The following is a 22,717-nucleotide window of genomic DNA, read 5'->3' as shown; positions in this document are numbered from 1 at the left end:
CTACATCAGCAAAGTTTCTTTGTGTGATGGTTGAAATAAAATATGGATACGAGTGAAGCAAGTTAGAAGTATGTCTTGGACATAATACAGACACGACACCCAACAACATATTTAAAATATGTAAAAAGAACATAATACCACTGATCGAATACGCCTGTCCGGTATAGAGAAATATAGCATCTCATAAAATAACAACTGAATTGATTAAATTACAAAACGCAATACTTACAAGTGTATATAAAGTTACACAGACAACAAACTATTTCTACATACCTACGTAAACATCCAACCACTCTACGACAGTCTTCTAAACAAATCATTCACTTACTTCAAGAAAAACCTACATAAAAATGAATTATTACACACACTAAATCGCTATATCACACTTGATAGAAATTAGGCTTAGTACTTCTCATCCATAAATATGTACTACAGGTTTAGTAATATGCCACCTGTCGCTAGAACTACATAACATATCATTATAGTGTGTTATAGAGGTATTTATATAAATACATGTAATATAGGCTACACTATGAAAAGATGTTGGAACATACGGAACTATAAATAGCGATGTGTGTATTATTGTGAATGATAAACGTAGTACATAAACGGACATGACCCTTAATTTACATATTCACTTTTGTGAAATCAACACCTTCTCTTGTGTGACGTTCAACTGCGAAACCTAAACATCAGTGACGGAAGGAAAAAGAGATCCAAATTTCGCTGACCCTCTCAGATCCATATGGATCTAAGTCCTGATGCAGAATACCAATGAGTTTCGAATTAGGCCAATAACTCGAGCAATTTCGAATAGTTGACTTACCTTCTTCAGGAAAATAAAGAAAAAAGTAGCCTGGGCCTAGTTTGAAAACATTACAATTTTTGTAGGTGATCCTGTGTGCTAACTTCTTAACCAGAAGTGAATTTTGAATATAGATTATAAATATAAGGTCTATGAAGTACTGAGTTAATTTAGTTGAAACTTGAATGAGATTTACTGTGTTATTTTCTATCAGTAAGTGGTTTGATCATATGCTAATCGTAGTTTAACGTTACGTCTAGTAGTAGTAGTGCTGTTGTTGGAGATGTAAACGTCATTTGTAGGCCTAAAACATTTACAACATTTTGTGAAAATGTTGAATTTCATGCTTATAGAAACGTAAAGTTAGTTGAAATACAGTAAAGCTGGTTCAGATAAAAGACGGTCATAGCACTGTTTTATTCATGTAAGTGGAATTATTATATGATAGCTTAGTCCTACTACTATTCCCAGTACCGTAGAAGTTTGTTTGTTTGTTTTGAATTTCGTGCAAAGCTACACGAGGGCTATCTGCGCTAGCCATACCTAATTAAGCAGAGTAAGACTAGAGGAAAGGTAGCTTGTCATCACCACCCACCGCCAACTCTTGGGCTCTATTTTACTAACGAATAGTGGGATTGACTGTAACATTAAAGCCCCCACGGCTGAAAGGACGAGCATGTTTGGTGGAACCGTAGAGGGGTAAAACGTCATTTGTAAACGTAGGTCTAAATATTTTGCGACAGTTTAAAAGTGATTTCGGCTTGCAGAAACTTTTAAATGAGAAATAACAAGTTTCATTAAATAGATTAGATGCGGAATTATGTTTACCGGATAATTCGAAAGAACTCACAGAGAAAGAATAACGTTCCAGTAATACGCACTATAATAGAATAGGTATTCCTTTGTTTGATAATAGAAATGTGATAAGCATGTGGTATGGATTTAATTTTTTACAACTCAAAAAATGATTTAGTCAGATCTATTCAAAAGTGTGTACTATCAACACTTATATAATCTTAAAATCAAATAAATAATAAAATACAATGTTTCATTATACACAAAATATTTACTGAAGTCATCAACAGCTTGTTTCCACCTCATATATTTCGATGTGTCTACATTACCTTTAAACTTCAATAAAGTAGTAACTCACAAAAACCAAAGTTTCAGTATTTATACATTTATTGCAAGTCGTGAGATGCCACGTTCAAAATTGTTTATTAATTGGTCAACATTTACAGAATATTTCGCCATATATGAAACATAAACTAAACGGACTGTCATATCTGTTTAGTTCTATTTCTTTTCGATATGCAATTATTTCTAACAATTCACGAGTATGTTGCGAGGATAAGCTAAAATTAGGTTTATCTCATAAAATGTCTGTTGCGTTGTTTGTAAATATTCTACTCTAATTTGTATTTTCTATTTTATTATTCTCATTTATCATTTCGTAATCTGTATCTTACGTTCCTTTTGTTTCGCTCTGTTTACTACCGCATTCAATTTTTTGTTTTATAACTCTGAGTTTTAACTCTTATTTTATCTTTACTATTCTACAACATGTGTTTAACCTTACTGATGGATTTGAAGATAGCGTACAATTTTTTGTTGCTTTTGAAATACATTAAACAACTAACTTGACAATCCTGAAATATATTCTAAACTTAAAATATCTTTTGAGGTTTAAAATTAATATTTTAAACTGACATTCTATCATTACTAAATTTTTTAAAGACTCCATCACCAATATTCGATTTAAATATTCTTTCAACAGCGTATGTGTTAATTATTTATTTTATTCAGGTATATTCAGTTGTTTGTTTGTTTTTTATTTAAAACCAGTATAGATGGCTATACTTAGACGTTTTATACACGTAAACAGGAACAGGATGTGTGAGTAATGGCTTACGCTGATTTTTTTGTTAAGCCTATTACGTACGGCATAGTATAAGTTCGTGACATATCTTTTCTTATTGTTTACTGGTTGAATCAACTGTGTATTGTTCAAATGAAGTTTGTCCGTTGATAACAGAAGAGCATTTTATTGTTTCACTAAACAGTGTTTTTGTTTCATAACACAATAAACAATGTATAATAGACACAAGCTCCTCTTTGTTTTGTGTTGTATATTGAAATGTCAGTAAGTTCTAGCAGTTTTTAACTTATTTAGATTCTAATCTGTTATAATGTTTACTTGTTTGCAATAAAGCACAAAGCTACTCAGTGTATCTGTGCTATGCCCGCTACAGGAATTGAAATCCAGTTTTTAGCGTTATAAGCCTTAAGATTTAAAACCGAGCCATTATTAGTGAGTGGTGTTTCATGAAACGTGTAACAAATATAACCCATTTGTCGCTCAATAGCAACTCCACTTGTCAATAACCGCCAGAAAATTTTCAAATTCAGTTAACCGACGGCGCGAATAATTATAACATATGTTCAATTATTATCTTTAATTGTATATTATTTCTCTACAAACCGTGTATTTTAAAATAAGTTAACCCTCGAATGCGAACAAACGTTCCTCGCAATTAAAATGGGTTTTAACTAAAACTTTTGAAAGAACGAAGTAAATATTAAATTGTTTTGTTTTTGTTTTGGAATTTTGCACAAAGCTACTTGAGGGTTATCTGTGCTAGTCCCTCTTTAGCAGTTTAAGACTGGAAGCGTAGCATTACTAACGCCGCCACTGATATTTTTTTACCAACGAAAGTGGATTAACCGTCACATTATAACGCCCCCGGCTGGGAGGGCGAGCATGTTTGGCGCGATTAGGCGCGAACCCGCGACCTCAGATTACGGAGCCACGCCTTAACGCGCTAGGCCATGCCAGGCCCTAGTAAATATTAAAGCATTTCTAGTTTATGCTGATTTAACAGATTCAGGCCCGGCATGGCCAAGCGTATTAAGGCGTTCGACTCCGACGGTTGCGAGTTCGAACCCCGGTCGCACCAGACATGCTCGTCCTTTAGCTGTGGGGCGTTATAATGTGACAGTCAATCCCACTATTCGTCGGTAAAAGAGTAGCCCAAGAGTTGGCGGTGGTGGTGATGACTAGCTGCCTTCCCTCTAGTCTTACACTGCTACATTATGGACGGCTGGAGCACATAGCCTCCAATAGCTTTGCGTGAAATTCAAAACAAACAAACAGATTCAGTTATAAAAATTTTAGAAGCTAATTCCGTCATGTTTTTATTAGTGTTTCCGCGCACAGGAAACTTAAGTTAGATAGAATCGGTCAAATCTACAACTACAATTCAACCTCTGTAAGGATTGAAACTGCCTGCGATGACTGGATGGTATGCTTAGGGCTTTCAACGCTAAATTTGGAGTTCCACTCCTTCAGTGAGCACAGAACTTTGCTCTTGAAGCTAAAAAACAAAATTAAAAATAAGTTGGCATTTTTGAAGTTCTAAATAAATGAGGGGATATTGTAAAATAAACACAATAAAGTTTATAATTTTAATGTACGTGTTTTCTTGAAGCAAAACCACATCGAGCTATACTTTTAATAACTATTAAAGTTGGAAAAATGTGATATTTTATAAACATTTTATACAATCTACTAAATAACTTCTTGTTTATCACAGTGTTATTGATACTTTTAATAAATATCAAAATCCAAACAAAAAGAAAAAGTTCGTTGGGAGAAAAAATGTTTAGGAGAAACTCAGCAGATGTGACGTGAATATTTATATATGCTAACATTGATGAATCTTTATAGAATGGACGGTAACTGATGACATTTCGAAAGTCTTCTGTCTTTCGTCTTCAGACTTTCGTAACGTCGTCCTCTACACTTGTGTCTCAACAACAGACAGTTGCCGTCCTTTCTACAAAGTTTCATCATGAATACTCTGCTTAAACAGTCTATCAAAGAATATGCTAACATTGTTTAACTCAAATTCTAGTTTGCCTTAATGTTTGTTTGTTTGTAGTTAAGCGCATAGTTACTTAAAGAGTTATCTGTGCTGTGTCCACAACATGTATTAAAATCCGGTTTTACTGTTATGAGCAAAGTTAAATGTGTTTTTCTCTCTTTATGGAACCCTGCCAGTTTTACGGATAATATCGAAAAACACTAAACAAAAAACGCGATACTAGTGACATCTATTAATTCTCAATTTTGTCAAATAATATTTGTTTAAAGGGTCATAGAATCACTTAACAGTAACGGCACCATTGTCCTTTACTAAATTATATGAGCTACAATATGTGCTTAAATATGATGGTTTCCATATCACATTAGTTAAATAATTCACTGTCACTAATAATAAAGTATTTTAATAAGAACGATTATAGCGACACGGCAGAAATTATATTTAATAAAAATTCAATTTTAGTTTCATAATAAAAGTAGGTTTTTTTTCTTCTGGATTCTTTATTCACCTTTATTTGTTAATCGTACAACTATAGCTAAAAACAATTACGTTTTTGCAAATTTTATTAACAGTACAGTTTCGATGTGACTTATTTGAAATCACTCTACAAATTCTCACTAGTTTTTTTGTTTTTTTTGTAGTTTTCTTTGGAACGTGTGTACGTATTTTAAACCATTCATTAAATATTTATAATTATCTCATAATCATTACAAATATTATTCGTTGGTAAAAGAGTAGCCCAAGAGTTGGCGGTGGGTGATGATGACTAGCTGCCTTCCGTCTAGTCTTACACTGCAAAATTATGGATGGCTAGAGCAGATAGCTCTCGTCTAGCTATGCGCGAAATTTAAAACAAACCAAAGCAATACTGCAAGAATGCTATTTTATTTAGAGATTCAATTTCAAAGTTTGTAGCCACTTAAATGTATTCGAAACTGTTAATAATAATTTGTTTTCCTGTCACGAAGAATGATTACAGCAACGCTACGTACAACAATGGATATTTTTAGATTTCACCACTTTGCAACGGAATATACGGTGGAAAAGCTAGTTCCACGAATAGCTCAAATAACAGTATCCCCTCATCCCTACACCGTTAATTGGCAGTAAAATATTTATAACTACCCTCCTAAAGATTGCTTTCTCCACGGCTCAGGCGTTGTATGAAGATCAGTGTGTTGGATAGTGAATCAAAGGGTCCGTGATCCGAGTCCCATTACTGAAAAGAAATTCGCGATCTGCGCTTTGGGACAGTGGTTGTGTTATAACAGTGACTGTCAAATCACGTTATTTGATTAAGTAGCCCAAGAGATGACAGTGAGTGCTGTTCTTCCTCTTGTCCAATCTATCAGTTTAAATTAAGAAATAGCCAGCGAGGATAGCTCTTTCACATCTTTGGGTGAACATCTGTAAAAACAACAACAAATACATTCACTTCCCATCATATCCTCTTTATTTTAGGGCAGAGTTATACAGTGGGTTATCTACACCATGACATTTGTGATCCTTGTCTTGGTTGTGTGTCACTTAGCTTTATACATATGCACGCGCCTATAACAATATTAATTATATTATTTTTTACCCGAGTTGCATTTATTTATGCTGAAATAGTGTTATTTTGTTTGATCGTGCTTATCGTGTCTTGTATAATTATGAATGTTTAAGCTGTCTTTCATTTTCAGACGTTTCTATTGAATTACTTATTTTAGATTTTTGTATAAAGAATGGGTAAAGGAAATGTTTTCTGAAAGGAGCACAAGAGGGCAAACATCAAGACAAACAACCAACAGTATCACATGATATATTTCTTGATAATACGATAAAATATTCACATTTGAAATTGTGTTTCGTCTATACCTTTAACGTTTTTACGCCTAGAATAAAACATTTAAATTATTTAAATTGAATTGATTTTCATTTTAGAATTTGAGTCTGAGGTAATGTACCGTCTGATTTCCAAGTATTTACTAAACTATATAGTATTACTGTTAATGTTTTAATTAATAATATTAATATCAATTATTATATAGTAGTAATTATATAGTATTTCTATTTAGCTGGACACAGTAGATAGCTCGGTGTGGCTTTGCTGTAATAAAACACACACATTATTTAGTACTTTTATATGTTTTAACGGTATTATTATCCTACCAAAACCTCGAATTAGTACTAATGCTATTACATATGAAATGTAGAGCAGTGTGACACATCTAATACTTTTCTAAATAAGAATGTAGTAGGTGTTGAATATTGCTGTTATCTGTATAAATTTGCCAATACTTAACGTAAGAGATTAATAGTAATACAGAGTCAGCCAAATTATTGAAAAGTAATTGAGTTGAAACCTAGATGCTATATTCTGGAGTAAGTGTATAATGGTATGGATTGTTTTCACTCTTTAAATTGCATATTCTAGATTTTGTTGTCACTTTATGATGCTTTAAATAGTATTTAGAAAATATGAATCTGCTTTAAAATGATAATAGGATTGTTAACTTACAGGAATATTTCATTATTCAGCATGAATTAAACAATGTAAGTTGATGAATTACAAATTTAAGTTTGGTTGAAAATGTTAATTTAATATACCATGGGCAATGAATGGAATGATATAGTAGGACCATCATTAATGACATTGGTGAGGAACAGCCGTTACATTTACGGACTGTCATTAATGACATTGGTGAGGAACAGCCGTTACGTATTACGGACTGTCATTTATGACATTGGTGAGGAACAGCCAGAACATTGGTTAAATTTGCAGATAATACTAAACTACTAAGAATTTCAAAATGTACCAAAGGTGCTGTAGTTTTGTGGAAAGAGATTTGAACTATGTAGGAAGTTTTGTGAACACGTTGTAGATGTCTTTTTAACAAAAGTAAAGCTATGTAAGAGTTTCGTGGAAAACTAGTCTTACTTTAGTGTGTAAAATTCTGTAGAAATTAGTAAAAGAAGATTGTGAAATTTAGTAAAGCATCATAAAGAAAAGTAATTAATCTGATGAGGATTAATAATTTCTGTAGAAATTAGTAAAAGAAGATTGTGAAATTTAGTAAAGCATCATAAAGAAAAGACTTCTTAGCCCAACAAAATCTGTTCATTTGTTAAAAATATTAATTGTTATGTGGATGATAGAAATGACCACAGGCTTACTGTGCTTAAATTTTTAATGGTTCTTGATAAAGTAGATGCCACATAGGACATAAACTAAGAAAAATGTCATTAACTCATTCTATGAAATACTGTTAACCTAATTTTGAAATGTTCACTTTTAGTTATGTTATTCTGTAATAGAATTTTAAATTATTAGACAAAGTATCTCATATTCAAGTATTCTGTTTCAATGACCTTGTTTAGAAAAAGAACCACCAGGATTATTTGAGGTTTGGAATGTTTAATGTGTGAAAATAGGGTGGAAGTAAGTAATGGTATAACTTAAATAGTACAAATTATCCCTTGTTGTCCACTGAAAGTAAAATATGATGAATGATAACTATCAGTAAGGGACATTTTTTTCTTTGGTTTGTTCCTTTTCAGGATTTCTAGTAAGAGTTCCCTGAGACCAACCTAACTACATAGCAAGTATAAGAATAGATTAGGCTTGAACTGTTTGTTGAAAATGTGCAGCTTTGCTAGTAAGAAAGAGTACAGTCAGTTTGCTGTACAATATGAAAAAAATTAGTTTAATTTTTTACTATTAATAACTTATTCTTTGACTGTGCATTTTAATATATTTTTTATTTGTGTTTAAGGAAGGACTTTACGAACAACATTGTCATGTTATCTTAGTTAAGTATTTATCAATATTTGCACCTAATTAATTTGGTGGCTAGGATTGGGTGATTGAGGAAGCCATTGGTCTTAAGTCAGCATAATGTTAAAAGTCAGTGTGTATCTTGTCATGCTTGATTTCATGAAATAAGAGTCATAAAAGTCAAAAGTTCATGTAGAATAATTTGATTAGTGTTTGCCCATTATGATTTTAGTGACAGTGATGCTGATGGTGTTTCTGTGAAACCTTATAAGTGTAGTGAGTGTTGGTATTATAAGTCTAAAGTAAAGACATGGTGTGGAATCACCTAACCTAGAGCCAAGTGTTAACAATTTATCATGAAAGTAAAAATATCAATTGAATATTAAACTTGTTACTTCTGTTATATGATGAATTTAACCTACTGAACTAAATTAAGAATATAACAAATCTGTTTTATTGTCTATACTTTTAATTTTATAATTTTAATGCATAGACAGCAATATTAAGTTATATATTTGTTGCTAAGCAACATAACATAAAAGCCATTGTTGGAATACAGTGTTACCAAAACACACTGGCTTTTCCATATATTAGAAGTTGTTAGTCTGATTGGTCGTTAAGAGTAATTATCCTGTGAATATGTCGCAGGTTTATTTTACGATTGATATCAGTTTTGATTGGCTGGAAAACGAATATACTGATGTTTTACTGCCTTGACTGCAATTTCAGCCTCTATGTTGGTCAAGCTTTATTTCAAAACAATTATTCCAGTTAACTGAGAAATGTAAGGTTAGGGTACACTGTGGAGTGGTTGAGGTTAGGGTACACTGTGGAGTGGTTGTACTTGCTTTGTTATTTTTGATGAGTTATACACTAGTTTAATATAGTTTTCTGAAATTGAAAGAGTGAATGCAAGCATTCTTGGGATGTATTGAGACAAACAAGTATTTACCTGTATTGTTATCAAGTTCAGCGATATTTATGAATACTGTTAAGTGAAACTTAGCATTTTTGAAGTTGTATTTTCTAGTGTACAATATTATTTTGTTTTCATATTATGTTACTAATTTCCATTTGCTCGTTACAGAACAATTCTTTTTCAAAGAATACTTAGTGAATTTGAAAAACAAGTATCCTTTAAAAAGGCATGTTTTATTGTGGAATACTGCTAATTAGAACAAATACCTGATTTCTAGTTGCTTAGTTTTAACTCGCATACAAGACGTGTGCCTATCTGTCTTATCATGGTGAATTTGATTTTTAAATTACATGCCCTGACCATGAATTTCATTTTGAGTGACCAACCAGTTTAGTTGTCCAAGATATAAATATACAGTGAACTAATCTTCTTGTAGAAGCAACTTGAGATTTCCTCCTAAACTTAACTAGTGTTGCTAGTTGTTACAAAACAAGTGATGTAATGTTAAAGATGAGATGAACATTAGGTTGACACAGATTATACATCAGTTGTGTATCCAATTTGGATTTGAAAATATGACCTTTGTCTTACTGACTTGGCATTCTACCAGCTGATGTACCAAGGTTTAAGTTCCAGTTAACAATCCATACTACAGTCATTACACACTGTTTTGTACTTGATATCATATATTATCAAGTATTTATGTATATCTTAGTAATGGATGGTATAATATTTATAACAAAACTACCAGTTCTTTATTAATTGAAATTGTTAATTTGATATTATGGTCATTTAAGTGTAAGATGCATCTTTTAATAAGTAGATTCTTTTGTTGTAATTTAGGAAATGTGTGAGCTACTTCACCAGTAACTATGGATCTTCAGAATGTTTTAAAAGCTTTACCAGATGATCGACCAGTGACCAGTATTTATGTGGTGGAAGATCCTACTAAATGCCCGCAAGGCTTTCAAGTGGTATCTAGGACTTTTGACCAGGATACAGATGCTGATTTGTGGAAAGACAGAATGTTTGTGAAGCGAATCACCAGATATATTTGTTTTTCAAAAGATGAAAACAGTTCTGATGAAGTGGTCGAGTCTATCGCTGTAGTTGGAGAAAGAGAATTTCCACCAGAGTTCACTCTTCTGTTGTACACTATTGATACCCAGCAGAAAGCTACAAAAAAAGAAAATCTGTGCTACAAGTTGATGAAGAAAGAATTGGTGCACAAGTTAGTAACTGATATTATTGTACTGAGTAAATTAAAGAAGCCTCCCTCTGGATTTACCCTTGCAGGAGAATTGAATAGTTTATTAATTTGTTACAAATGCAGACCAGTATCTCCAACAAAGATACCAGGAGGTATAGGTCCACAACCATATGGCTTATCTTGTAACAGTCATTGCTGGAGAGGAAATAATGAACAGTCCTTGGTTCGAGGACAGCAGACATTTTATAGGAGTACAAGTGGTTATGTTGCTGCTTTAGATGGTATTCCATTTACTGTAAATCCAAAATATGCTGATATTAGCCACCTGCTACAGTGTACTATTCCTCACATCATACTGAAGACGGAAGATCAGTTACTAATGCAGTATAACTACAGTTTTCATGTCGAACATCAATCTCAGCAAAGCTTTTCATCCAAATTCACATGATTGTTTTTTTAATGTTCATGTTCGAGAACTTGGACTTTAAATAAGTTATAATCAGTCATGGGTATGTACTATAAAAAAAATGATGAAATTACCATTGTTAGTGTAATATTAGACATGATAAATGTTAATTCACAGAGAGTACTAACAAATATAAAAATATATACTATATGACATTTTAACTTGTGTGACAAACGAATATTTGTTTAAAGGAAACAACCATTCATGTATATTCTTTTACTGCTGTCAGCTGATAGACTCTGAAAGTTGCAATGCTGATTACCCATATTGACAGTATGGGTGATGTATTCATTGAATGTGTGTGGTCAGTCCATTTTACTGGTCTTGTACTAAAGAAGGAACATTGGCTATAATCCTGAATTTAACAAATAACTCTAAATGGAATGCGACAAGCTTTCCCTCGCGTATAGAAGGTTTGAATGCATAAAATTCAGATGTGTTACAAAGGTGCTTGTGGTTAAGATATCTCTGAATTGCCGATGAACGGCTGACTTGGGCTCTGAAAAATAAGAATATAAGGTGTTCATGTGAACAATACAGATATTTGTATCTGTTGTTTCTGGATTGTATTTATATAGTCTCTAGAATATACTAAATACATATCTATAGTTTTATTCAGCATCCTTGTATATTGTATCTGTTTTTTCCTCTCGCACCACAAGCTGTTATTAAATCAGTAGCTTGGAGTAAAATGAACAGTTTATAACTTTGATATGAAATATACTATGGTGGATGATACTTTGTAAAAGGTTGTTGTAAACACATTGACCTCTGCTCTGGTACTCTTGTGTGCAGGATTAAGAAAGTTTGTGTTTAGTATACTGTAGCATATAAATTAACAAACATTAGAACTTTAATTTCTATTGTTTTGTGACCACCAGGTGGATACAGTTTTGATTTCTGAAGCTTGGGTATAATTTCTCTACATATTGTTTAAAATTACATTCTCATTTTCATAAATTTCATCTTGTAAATTTGTCATTTAATAACATTTAGTTAATATGATCCAGGCAGACAAAATTTGGCAGGGTAGAAGCCATTTTTTAATCAAGTTTTATTTTGCCAACAGGTTCATTGGCCTTTGAATTTTGTTTTCAAGTATGATGGCAATAAATTTAAAGAAAGGCTTAATACATATTTGAATGATTAGGGCTAACTTTAGTTTGTTTTTTAAGGTTAGTGAATGGAATGACCAATAATGAATCAGTGGGACCTTGTTATCTTTAAATTTTATTTTTAAGAAATACAGGAAAATACACATCTGTATTTTTGTAAATGGCACTGTTAACCATTTGTAACCTCTGTTTTCCTTGTATTAAAATCATTTCAAATTTTGAACACTGCTTTGCAAATACCTCAAATTCAACTTTTAAGACAAGAATAATGTTCCAAGTTTTCTTAGATCCATTTTATAGGAGTTTTTTTCAGGCATTGATGGTAGAAAACATGAGAGTGAACCTTTGAAGAAGCAATTAAAAGTTATTGACAAGTTCTAAAGTAACAACAAAAGTCCAGATGTAATAGCTACAAATTGATTATCTTTAACTTATTACATTAATGAGAAATTATATTAATTATATTAAGAGAAAGTGGAAAATGGAAGTTAAAATCTTCATGAAGACAAACAGTTTCTTAGTTCTGTTTTGACATCTTTTCAGTGTTTCTTGTAGCAGTTCTTCATGATGCAAGCACAGATCTTATGCTTAGTACAGAAAGACATTTTAATTATTTGTGTTCTGGTCTACAGTTTTTGGCCTTTATTTTCCTGCTTTTTGTGGAAGCTGTGATACCACAGTTGGATTAACATGTTAATCGTCTTTCTTCAGAGGCTGACTAACATTGTCATCATCCTGACTGTCTAGTGTCTCTTCTACTTGTGTAGTATATCCTTTCAGTAGATAGCATCTCTTACCTTCTTCTCTGGAGAATGCAGGCATTTGTGATGGATGTTTCTAAGAAGTGCAAAGCCAGATAAACATATGATTATCATCCATTGGTAAAAATCTTATAAAGTGATAAAAGTATCTTGTCTTTTGAACCCTTCTGGTCATCTTATTGCATACAAGTATACATTTTAGTCAGAGAACTGTCACTTTTCCCTGTTCACATCATGTCTGTTGCATTCCTCGACAAGTACAACATCATCATAGTTGGAGGCAACGATTGCTGCTTTATTGTCATACCACTTGCAGATGACATGTTAACTGGAGACCAGTATAGCCTTTTGTTTGGTATACAAATGATGCTTGTAGCAACTGTGTACATTTATCCTTGGTTGCAGATTTAATGAGAACCTAAAGATGATTTCCTAATTTTCTTCTGTGTCATACAAATTGGTCTGGACAACTTCTGTTACAAACCTCTAAATGGGAGTAGGAGTGATTTACGATGTTTGTAACATGGCTCAAGCATTATTGGTACATTTGTTTTAGAGGTCTTCCAAGCCAATCTTTTTTTTTTCTTTTCTTCCAGGTATATTAAAAGGGCTCTTCACTTCTGCTACTTGAGTACAGTTCTTGTGCCTGTTTGGTTCACATCAGATATGCTTAAAAGTGCTTATTTCAAGCTGTTATGATTCACTAAGGAATCACCATCTTCATTGACAAGTTCTAAAGTAACAACAAAAGTCCAGATGTCCTTTGCCACCTGTGAATGTATGCTTATTTCACACTGTTATGATTCACTAAGGAATCACCATCTTCCTGCAAAAATAAATTACAAGTTTACTAACAAAACCAGTATACATCCTCTTGTCTGTTATTACAGTTATCGAACTATTATTATTAATAATAAAAATATATATTTTTTACTAATAATTATTATTTTCTTAGTAAACAAGAAAGTGAAAGTTGTAAAAATAAAGTCTATGTACAGTACTTACAGAACTGGCCAGGTGGTTAAGGCACTTACCTTGCAAACTGAAGGTCACAGGTTTGACTTCATGTTCTGCTAAACATGCTTGCCTTTTCAGCTGTGGGGTTATTAAGATCTGATGGTCAATTCCACTATTCATTGGTAAAAAGAGTAGCCCAAGAGGTAGTGATGAGTAGCTGCCTTCTCTCTACTTTTGCATTACTACATTATAGATGGCTAGGGGAGATAGCCCTAATGCAGCATTACAAATTTCTGGTTGCTACTTTTTCCAATAAACTAAATGTTGATCTTTGACAATACTTGGTAAACTTGTTTTAGTTCAATATTATGCTTCTTGGATTTCTGTGGAATGTACAAAATGTGTTTTAAACATGTGTTTTAAAGGATTAATCTGAATTATTCAAATATCGTATCGATCACAGTCAACTGAACCTTAAAAACAATTTAAGTTCTGACAAACAACTGTGACAAATAACCAAAAATCTGGACTTTTTGTTCTGTTTAATCTAATAGCTAATGTTGTGTTAAAATTATAAATCAATAATGATTGTTTGCTGTTTGACATGTACATTTTCATTTTATACACTGTAACATTTCCAATAATTATTTAACAAATAAAAGAGAAAGCCTTAAAATCATTTTTGTTTAACAGACATATTGATATGACAAAATAAATGTGTCTGGTTTACTAGCTCATAAATCCAAAGCTCTAGCATAGGACCAACTTACACTTCCAGACCCATGTGTGGTATTTTTAAGCTGTGGGTGCATTGTAAGAGAAGTAGCAAATTGATTCGTGTGGGTTGTAAGGTGCTGTAATATTTTAAAATTAGAGAATACACCCACAGTAATGTTACTGTAGAATGCCAAATGCAATGTTATCTTAACTAAGAAATGGCATGTGTGTCAGAAACTGGGGTTAGTGAACTTGTAGTAATTGTGTAGATGTAGATCTAGCATAGTTATTAAACTACTTAAGATATTATCTAGTCAATGTTTCATGTCTTTATGATAAAAAAAAAAAAAGACCTGAACATGCGAGCATTGAAAAAATAGTGAATGTACATATTTAGTTGTAACTTGCATGTTTTTCAAACTTAAGACGTTATCTAGTCTTTGTAAATACTTGCAAGTCCTGGATTTTTTTGTTCATCCATTAGCGTTCAGCTCGTAATAATGGCTGATGTATTCTTTTGTAAAAAATGTTATTGTGTTTAAATGTAACAGCATAAAAAATATCCTTATGAACATTGAAAGATTAGGTTGAAAAAATTGTCTTTTACTATTCAGAATGGTTGACTTGCATACAAGATGTTTTAGTTGTGTTGCTTTATTTGTCAGTGTATTTAATATTGCTACTATAACAGTTTGATCTGCACACCTGTGCATTAAAATGCAAACTTTATATCTTGTATGTTTTATTGCATACATTTTATCAACATGCAGATGTTATATGTTCACCTTTGTGCATACATTAAATAATTTTTAAATTTTTAATCAGTTTAAGCTAGGCCTTTTTTTTTTTTGATAGTGTTACTGGTTGTTTACCAAGTTAAAATCAATTTTTTAAGAATTGTCTTTTCATCAGCACTGTAAGTAACCCAAATTGATGCCTGTTTTCCCACCTAGGTTACAAAGCTGTCCACATATTACTTTTGCATATGTTATTGAGTTTTACTTGTTATATGTATTTTAAAAAATCTTAAAACTAGTTAATATTAAACCTTATCAGTGGAAACACTGGAACAGTTGAGTGGATCCTTTATTTTTTCATTTCAGCCATTTATTTTCTATTTACTTTTCTTAAATTTTATAAGAAATTTATACTACTACACTAAATATTTTTTTATTTGATTAAGGAATGCACTAAAGAACACAATGATAATACACAAAAAGCAAACAGTGCCCTCTGTTATCTTCTGACTGTGTGGTAAGAGCCTTTTAAAAATTTAGCTAAACTTGTTGATTTGATTCCCGTGAGAATAGATTTGAAACTGGATGTTGAAATGGACAATGCAATGTACACCATATATTATTTGATAGATTAAAATTTTGACTTTCTGTTGGTTATATATAATATAGTATTCAACATCAGAGGAAACTTGTGGTAGCTTGTTAAACATATGAGTACGGTAGTTGGCTCTGGTTTTCTAGTTCTTGACTTTATAGACAAAAAATAAGATTGAAGGCTATAAACCTGTTTCATCTGAACAATATCTAAAGTATAACATTTTTTTCAGAGGGGGGTGACAAATAAGTTAGAATACCTGGAGGACAAATGTCACAATTCTTGTGGTAAAAAGTTGTTTCTATATTATTATGCCAGTGACTGTAAATACAGTGAAACAGCATACATTGATTTATTACTTTTTAAATGATTTTACAAGCATTTAATATGTAGATATCTTTACGCACACTTTTAATCTTACTAAGTGTTTCATGCTGTGGTTAACCATTTTTTTTGTCTTCTCATATTGTAACAACAGGTATTGTAACAATGTATGTTTGAAGAAGGGTTGCTTGTACCACAGACCCTACCTTCTGTAGTAGAGCATCAGGTACTGTAACAATGTAAGTGTGAAGAAGGGTTGTTTGTACCACAGACCTTACCTTCTGTAGTAGAGCATCAGGTACTGTAACAATGTAAGTGTGAAGAAGGGTTGCTTGTACCACAGACCTTACCTTCTGTAGTAGAGCATCAGGTACTGTAACAATGTATGTGTGAAGAAGGGTTGCTTGTACTACAGACCTTACCTTCTGTAGTAGAGCATCAGGTACTGTAACAATGTATGTGTGAAGAAGGGTTGCTTGTACTACAGACCTTACCTTCTGTAGTAGAGCATCAGGTACTGTAACAATGTAGGTGTGAAGAAGGGTTGTTTGTACCACAGACCTTACCTTCTGTAGTAGAGCATCAGGTACTGTAACAATGTAAGTGTGAAGAAGGGTTGTTTGTACCACAGACCTTACCTTCTGTAGTAGAGCATCAGGTATTGTAACAATGTATGTGTGAAGAAGGGTTGCTTGTACTACAGACCTTACCTTCTGTAGTAGAGCATCAGGTACTGTAACAATGTATGTGTGAAGAAGGGTTGCTTGTACCACAGACCTTACCTTCTGTAGTAGAGCATCAGGTACTGTAACAATGTATGTTTGAAGAAGGGTTGCCTGTACCACAGACCTTACCTTCTGTAGTACAACATCAGGTATTGTAACAAAGAAAATGATTGGTATGATTAGACACTGCTTTTTAAACTGCTCTCTATATTTTATGAAATAATGTTTGTTTAAATCTTTCTAGGTTCACAAAGAATAATCACAAGTAAGTTGGAGTTGGGTACAATATAGGGTGCTAGGTTATTACCATGAAGAATCATATTATGTTGTTGAAGTCATAGGTGTATTATAAGAGTGACAGATAAATCCTTTTCTTCAGTTTTGTACAGTATGAGACAAACATTTATTTACAAGTTTAGAAAACAGCTGTTATCAAATAAAATTCAGGATGTTGTAATATCTTTCACTGTTTGAAATCAAACTAGCCACTTATGAAATTGGAACTACGGTGAAAGTTGTATGCTGTGTGTTACATGTCAATGTGTTTGAAATGTGAAGATTATACCACTGATCCTCATTTAGAAAAAAACACATCAATGAGAGTATAATTTCTTCTTAGAGTATTTAATTTTTTTGTTATTGTTCAGTTAAAATTGTTAATTTTTTTTATTTCTGCTTTAACAGTTCTAAATGCTAAAGTTCTGAGTGTTGAGGGGAGAGTGAAGTTTACTAGAATTTAGCTTTTAAATGTCTAGTGAAAACCACTCGTAGGGGTGTCCGAAAGTAATTGTTCATGGTGTTTCTTGCATCTCAACAGACCATTTATGTAATGATTTTAAGTTGTGTTTTAGTTTGTTGTCATCACTTGTTTGTGATGATATTTGTCCTTATTTTCCAGAAACAGCAAGGAGAGACAGGTGACAAAGGAACATTGTAACTGTAGTGTTAATACAGTGAGGTACTTAAAGGATTTTGGAGTCACATACAAGAATAGTATAAAGTAAAAGAGTGAATGCTGATGAGGTAAAAAAATTCAGTGTTACCTCCAGACTTTGGATATCAATCTGAGTATATAAAATCATTTTTCAATAATGTAACATACAAGCTTTCCTCTTTCCATATGAAATCTATATTTTGTATGATCTGACCAAAACAATTAAAATTTGCACATAAAATTTAAACATTTTCCCACTGCATGCATCTCCACTTTGGTCTGTCAATTTCTTGTTTCAGTTGGTCATCTCTCACTTCAGCAGTTATGCTAATCTGTTACTAATACCCACAAATAGGAAAAAGACAGTGTCACCAGCCCCTTGTATTAATCGTCTATTTACAGACTTTGTTTGTAAACACCATGTTACTTTACTTATTTTTTATTGCTGGATCATCAGCTTCACATTTCAAGTGTTAACTTTTTCAGACTTGCTTTTATTTAGTTTTATTGCTGGAATTTTTTTCCAACTGAAACAGTAATTCTTCTGTTGAGAACAATAAAATACAAAGGACGTCCAGTAGTTACTTCTTCTAAAGAGCACATCCAGTATGTATTACCTTTACACTTGGATGTCACTACTGAAGCCATTTTGTTCATTAAGTTGGCTGTCCAAAATAATGTAGTTTACAGTTGTACAGTTTTGAAAACAAAACAGTCCTTAGAATATAATGACCCAACACTAATTTAGCTGACATTTAAACTAAGCTGCAATAGATTAAAAATTTGTGATAATGGTTGGAGCAATTACATAATACACTGACTTATTATTTTTAAAGAGATGGTCTTCACACTTCTTCTGTCAACTCATCCCAAATCTGTATGACCCCACCTGTTTGAAAATACATTTCAACTGTGCCATGTAGCTTTGTTTGCTACATAAGATTTTATTTGTCTGTTAAACTTGTGACCACCTAGTGCTTGTTTTTGGCCTTATGTTGAGAACCAGTTTTACAGGATAGTGTTAATTGAAGAAAAGAAATTAATAATACCATTGTGATTGTTTGTACTTCCAACTGTGGTAATCAGCTTCAGTATTAAAGTTATATGACTTTTTCAATTGGTGAACCTAAGAATTTCATTTAAAAAAGTTTCACCCATTCATATTAAAATTCAGTAGGAGTTCAGGGTCAACAGTTCTTTGGTCATTCAGGTCGAAGCGACTGCAGCGTAAAGTTGATTAATTACAATAAATAGCTTGAAGTTTTTAACCTTTTCATTGTTTAAATAGTTTTCTATGACTGTTTGAAATATAATAGCTTAAAAAATCCCAGTCTTTGGCTAACTGTATATAGATGACAAAAGGCTGAGGAAGAGAAAACTAACTTATGGCAACAACTTTGGATTGATTTCACCAGAAAACAGAGATGGAACACCAAGCTAACTTACAGACAAGAATTACAGAACCTTCAACTTCCATCAGCAAGAACTTTTGTAAGTTAAAAAAGCAGTGGATAAGATCAGTAATTTACAGTTTAATGGCTTTGCTCACTGATTTGTTTTAATTTAAAACGAGATTGCAAGGAAGATTGATTGTCCCTTTATGTAATTTAAGTTGGAACAAGTTATACAATTAGCAAAATTTATTTCTTGCTTTCAAAGCTCAAACACTGATGGAAAACCTTTTTAGGTCCAGTTTGTTCTAAAGTTTTAAGTGTCAAAGTAGAACATGATGGTCGGGAAAGAACCAACTTGTTTTCTGGTTTATTTATATATGATACATGACTTTTATATATATGATACATGACTTTTATCTGGGTGTAGATAGTAATTTTATCCTGACATCTTCGTTGGAGGCGAGGCCTAGCTATACTGCTGTTTGTTAGAACAGAAAGAACAACTTGGGAATGTAAAAAATACTTTGCAAATATTTTTTGTAGGAAGGTTGGGATCTCGATGGGTGTAATAATTACTGAAGTAATAGAATATGTAAATTTTAGTAGAAAAGTGCATTTTATGTATCACAAAACAAATACGTCATCTAGCATAGTCTGTTTAAAATATTTACTGAAATACATCTAGTAAAGGTTTTAACATTTTAAATAAATATAGAATTGTCATCTAAGTTTGACAGTTTGGAAGAGGACAGATTGTATTTGCAAAATAAAATTTTACAACTTGTTTTGATCAATGCAATGCTTTTTTCAAGTGTATCTTAGTGTACCGTCTTCCAGATAGAAGCAAAGTATTAGTTGTGCTGGAACACTTGCTATTACTGTCAGAACAAATAAATTAATAAGATCTGTGCTTGTCTGCCGAGAATTTCAACTTAAGGGTGGGAAGAAAAACAACAGAAATGTTCACTTTATCTTGGTTTCATAGGTAACAGTCAAATAAATGCTAAAGAACACAACTGTTACCATGACACTTAAAATAGACAAACTCTCTTCTGTCCCTGATGCTGATTTAAATGTTTATGTATTAAAATAAAATATGAAACAAATATGGCTATATTAGATTTACATCCAATATAGCTTTTAAACACTGTATATGTTACCCATAAACATGTGCAGCAGAGGTATTGAAAGATTGAGCTATTCAGCAATCCTATATGTAGTTCATGAAATGAAACACCACAGATCACATTTGTTACAAAATTCATAATAATACTGAATTTCTTCATGTCTCCACACACAAATGAAACTAGAACCACTAGACTTTAAATTGACTTCTCCAAGCCCATTCTGGTGGTTGTGGGTTTGCTAGATGGTAGAGAGAGACAGTGGGAAAACCATTCATGAACGTCACTAATTAGTTGATTTCTCCAAGCCCATTCAGTTGGCTGTGATTTTACTATATAGTAGATAGGGACAGTGGGAGTCTTGTTCATCCATTCACTAATTAGATGATTTCTCCAAACTCATTCCCTTGGCTGTTGTTTATCAGGGCTCTATGTTCCTGATAATTTGATGAAAACGTATTCCTGATAATGACATAAAAATTGAAAAATATTTCATATCACTGAAGTAGTCCTCCCACTTGTGTTACAAATACGTACCAGATCTGGTTAATAGTAATAACACACATACAGTTATAAAGTTCTCTTTTTCTTGCTCACAACTATGATTTGTTACTTGTGAAAGAAGCAACATCCTTCAGAGGCACTCTGTTTAAAGGAAATATTCACAGAATTTGCTAGAGAAACAACTTTTTGTGCATCTATTACAATTTTGTGTTAGTTGTCTAAAAAATTGACAAACCACCTTCAAAAACAACAAAAACTTGCATCTTTAATGTACAGTTGTGGTTTGATTAAGCATTGTCAGTACTGCTTCAGTAATAAGCTAGCACTAGATGGTCAGATTTGTTAGGTTGTGGGTATCCATTATGCTTAGTGACCCGAATGAATATTTTTTACAGGATGAATGCAGTAACAAAATTTTTTCTTAAGTATTATTTCCTCCTTTCAAAGGCATACAATTTTGTTAGAGATCTTTCACGATGGTGACGACAACAGTGTTTGTTCACAGCAACACTTAGTAAACGTGTGGATCTGGTCGCACTTCACTCATTAGAGGTAGCTTAATTGTCCTGCTAATTGAAAAATAAAAATTGTGTTCAAACCTTTTTCTTTGTGAGAATTATTGTAAACATAACTTAAGAATATTCTGGTGTAAGCACATCTAATAAACGTTATCGAAGTGTCTTTTAAGAAAATTCATTTTCATGTTTTTACTCATTTCAATATATACGCAACTAATTCAGCAAGAATACTAAATTAATAACTATTTTTAATACATTTTTCCTGAGGAACAGGCAGTTAATCTTAAAAGAAACAAAGCTGACGGTTAAGATTTGTAATAGGGGTTGCTTTAAAAACAATCCATCTTTCACAAATGTGAATTTTTTTTAATACAAACTATTTATTACATGTACATAAAGAAGCTACAATGTAGTTTGTAGGGAGAGAACTTTAAGGCTCTTAACTGCACCACTTCAGTTCTAAGTCACATTCAAAACTATTACACGTATCGACTTGCAGATAAAGCAGAAATACAAGTTATATATGTGTATCCTCCATAACATAAAATATACACACACAGATAATCCACTTGGCCGATAAGAAGTCCTGCACTATTAAATGTGCATCTTAAAATTCTTTCTAATGTATTAACAATGTACAATTCAAACAATAAGTAAATTACCTGTACATATAACATTATACCTTACTGATACCATTATCTGTTTAAACAATACCCACTTTTTGTGTTGCTCTGTCGTAGCTCACACACGTGTAAATGGCTACCAATAGAAATTCTTTTACTTCTAATACTCACAAATAAACATTTTATCCAAAGTATTTCACCTCGAGAAATGAGATTAATCTTAACAATCATATTGCATGACCAAATTACTACATAAAACCATCAGGAGTTCATACTGTGAGTTTCTAACACAAAATATAATTTAAGGAGGGGTGTAGATGGTACTAAGATGTCCACCGACTTGCATCTGTGCATTTTTGAGATATTTACACTGTGAACCTGAAAAACTCAACTTTGCATCGAATTGTACTTTTTCTCCTTTCAGTAAAAAACTAAATCACTGTTTCCAGTTAAAATAATTTTCTATTCACTTAACTACTACTCTTACCTTAATCATGGCACCACTTCTTACAAACAGGGTCAAATTTACTATCAAGCTTATTTGTAAGGTGACATTCAAACAATTATGTACAAAACATTGTTTTCCCATTGGTGAGAGTGAGAAAGTTGGCATGTCCATTGTACTGGATTTATTACCTGTATTTGAAA

General features: G+C 32.4%; 1 protein-coding gene across 4 annotated transcripts; it reads left to right on the top strand.

Moving 5' to 3' along the window:
- Positions 1-6,467: 6,467 nt before the first annotated feature.
- Positions 6,468-21,599, top strand: LOC143234544 (multivesicular body subunit 12B-like). Of its 4 annotated transcripts, XR_013018704.1 has the most exons (4): positions 6,468-6,626; positions 10,209-11,084; positions 17,871-17,995; positions 19,259-21,599. XR_013018704.1 is itself a non-coding variant. In XM_076471975.1 (2 exons), the coding sequence occupies exon 2, from the start codon at positions 10,238-10,240 to the stop codon at positions 11,021-11,023; it is 786 nt and encodes a 261-aa protein (XP_076328090.1). In that variant the 5' UTR covers positions 6,468-6,626; positions 10,209-10,237; the 3' UTR covers positions 11,024-11,753. The 4 variants fall into 4 exon arrangements, 1 of the variants encoding a protein (XP_076328090.1); XR_013018705.1 differs by lacking the exon at positions 17,871-17,995; XR_013018703.1 differs by lacking the exon at positions 19,259-21,599 and having other exon boundaries at positions 17,871-19,021.
- Positions 21,600-22,717: the final 1,118 nt, after the last annotated feature.

The sequence above is a fragment of the Tachypleus tridentatus genome, chromosome 12, assembly GCF_004210375.1.
Source record: "Tachypleus tridentatus isolate NWPU-2018 chromosome 12, ASM421037v1, whole genome shotgun sequence".
Taxonomy (NCBI): Eukaryota; Metazoa; Arthropoda; class Merostomata; order Xiphosura; family Limulidae; genus Tachypleus; species Tachypleus tridentatus.
Note: the sequence above shows the minus strand (reverse complement) of the source record. Positions and strands in the feature narration are given on the sequence as shown.

What these genes read in the sequence shown, in the direction of transcription:
- LOC143234544 (XM_076471975.1), top strand. Translation starts at nt 10,238, where the DNA reads ATGGATCTTCAGAATGTTTTAAAAGCTTTACCAGATGATCGACCAGTG.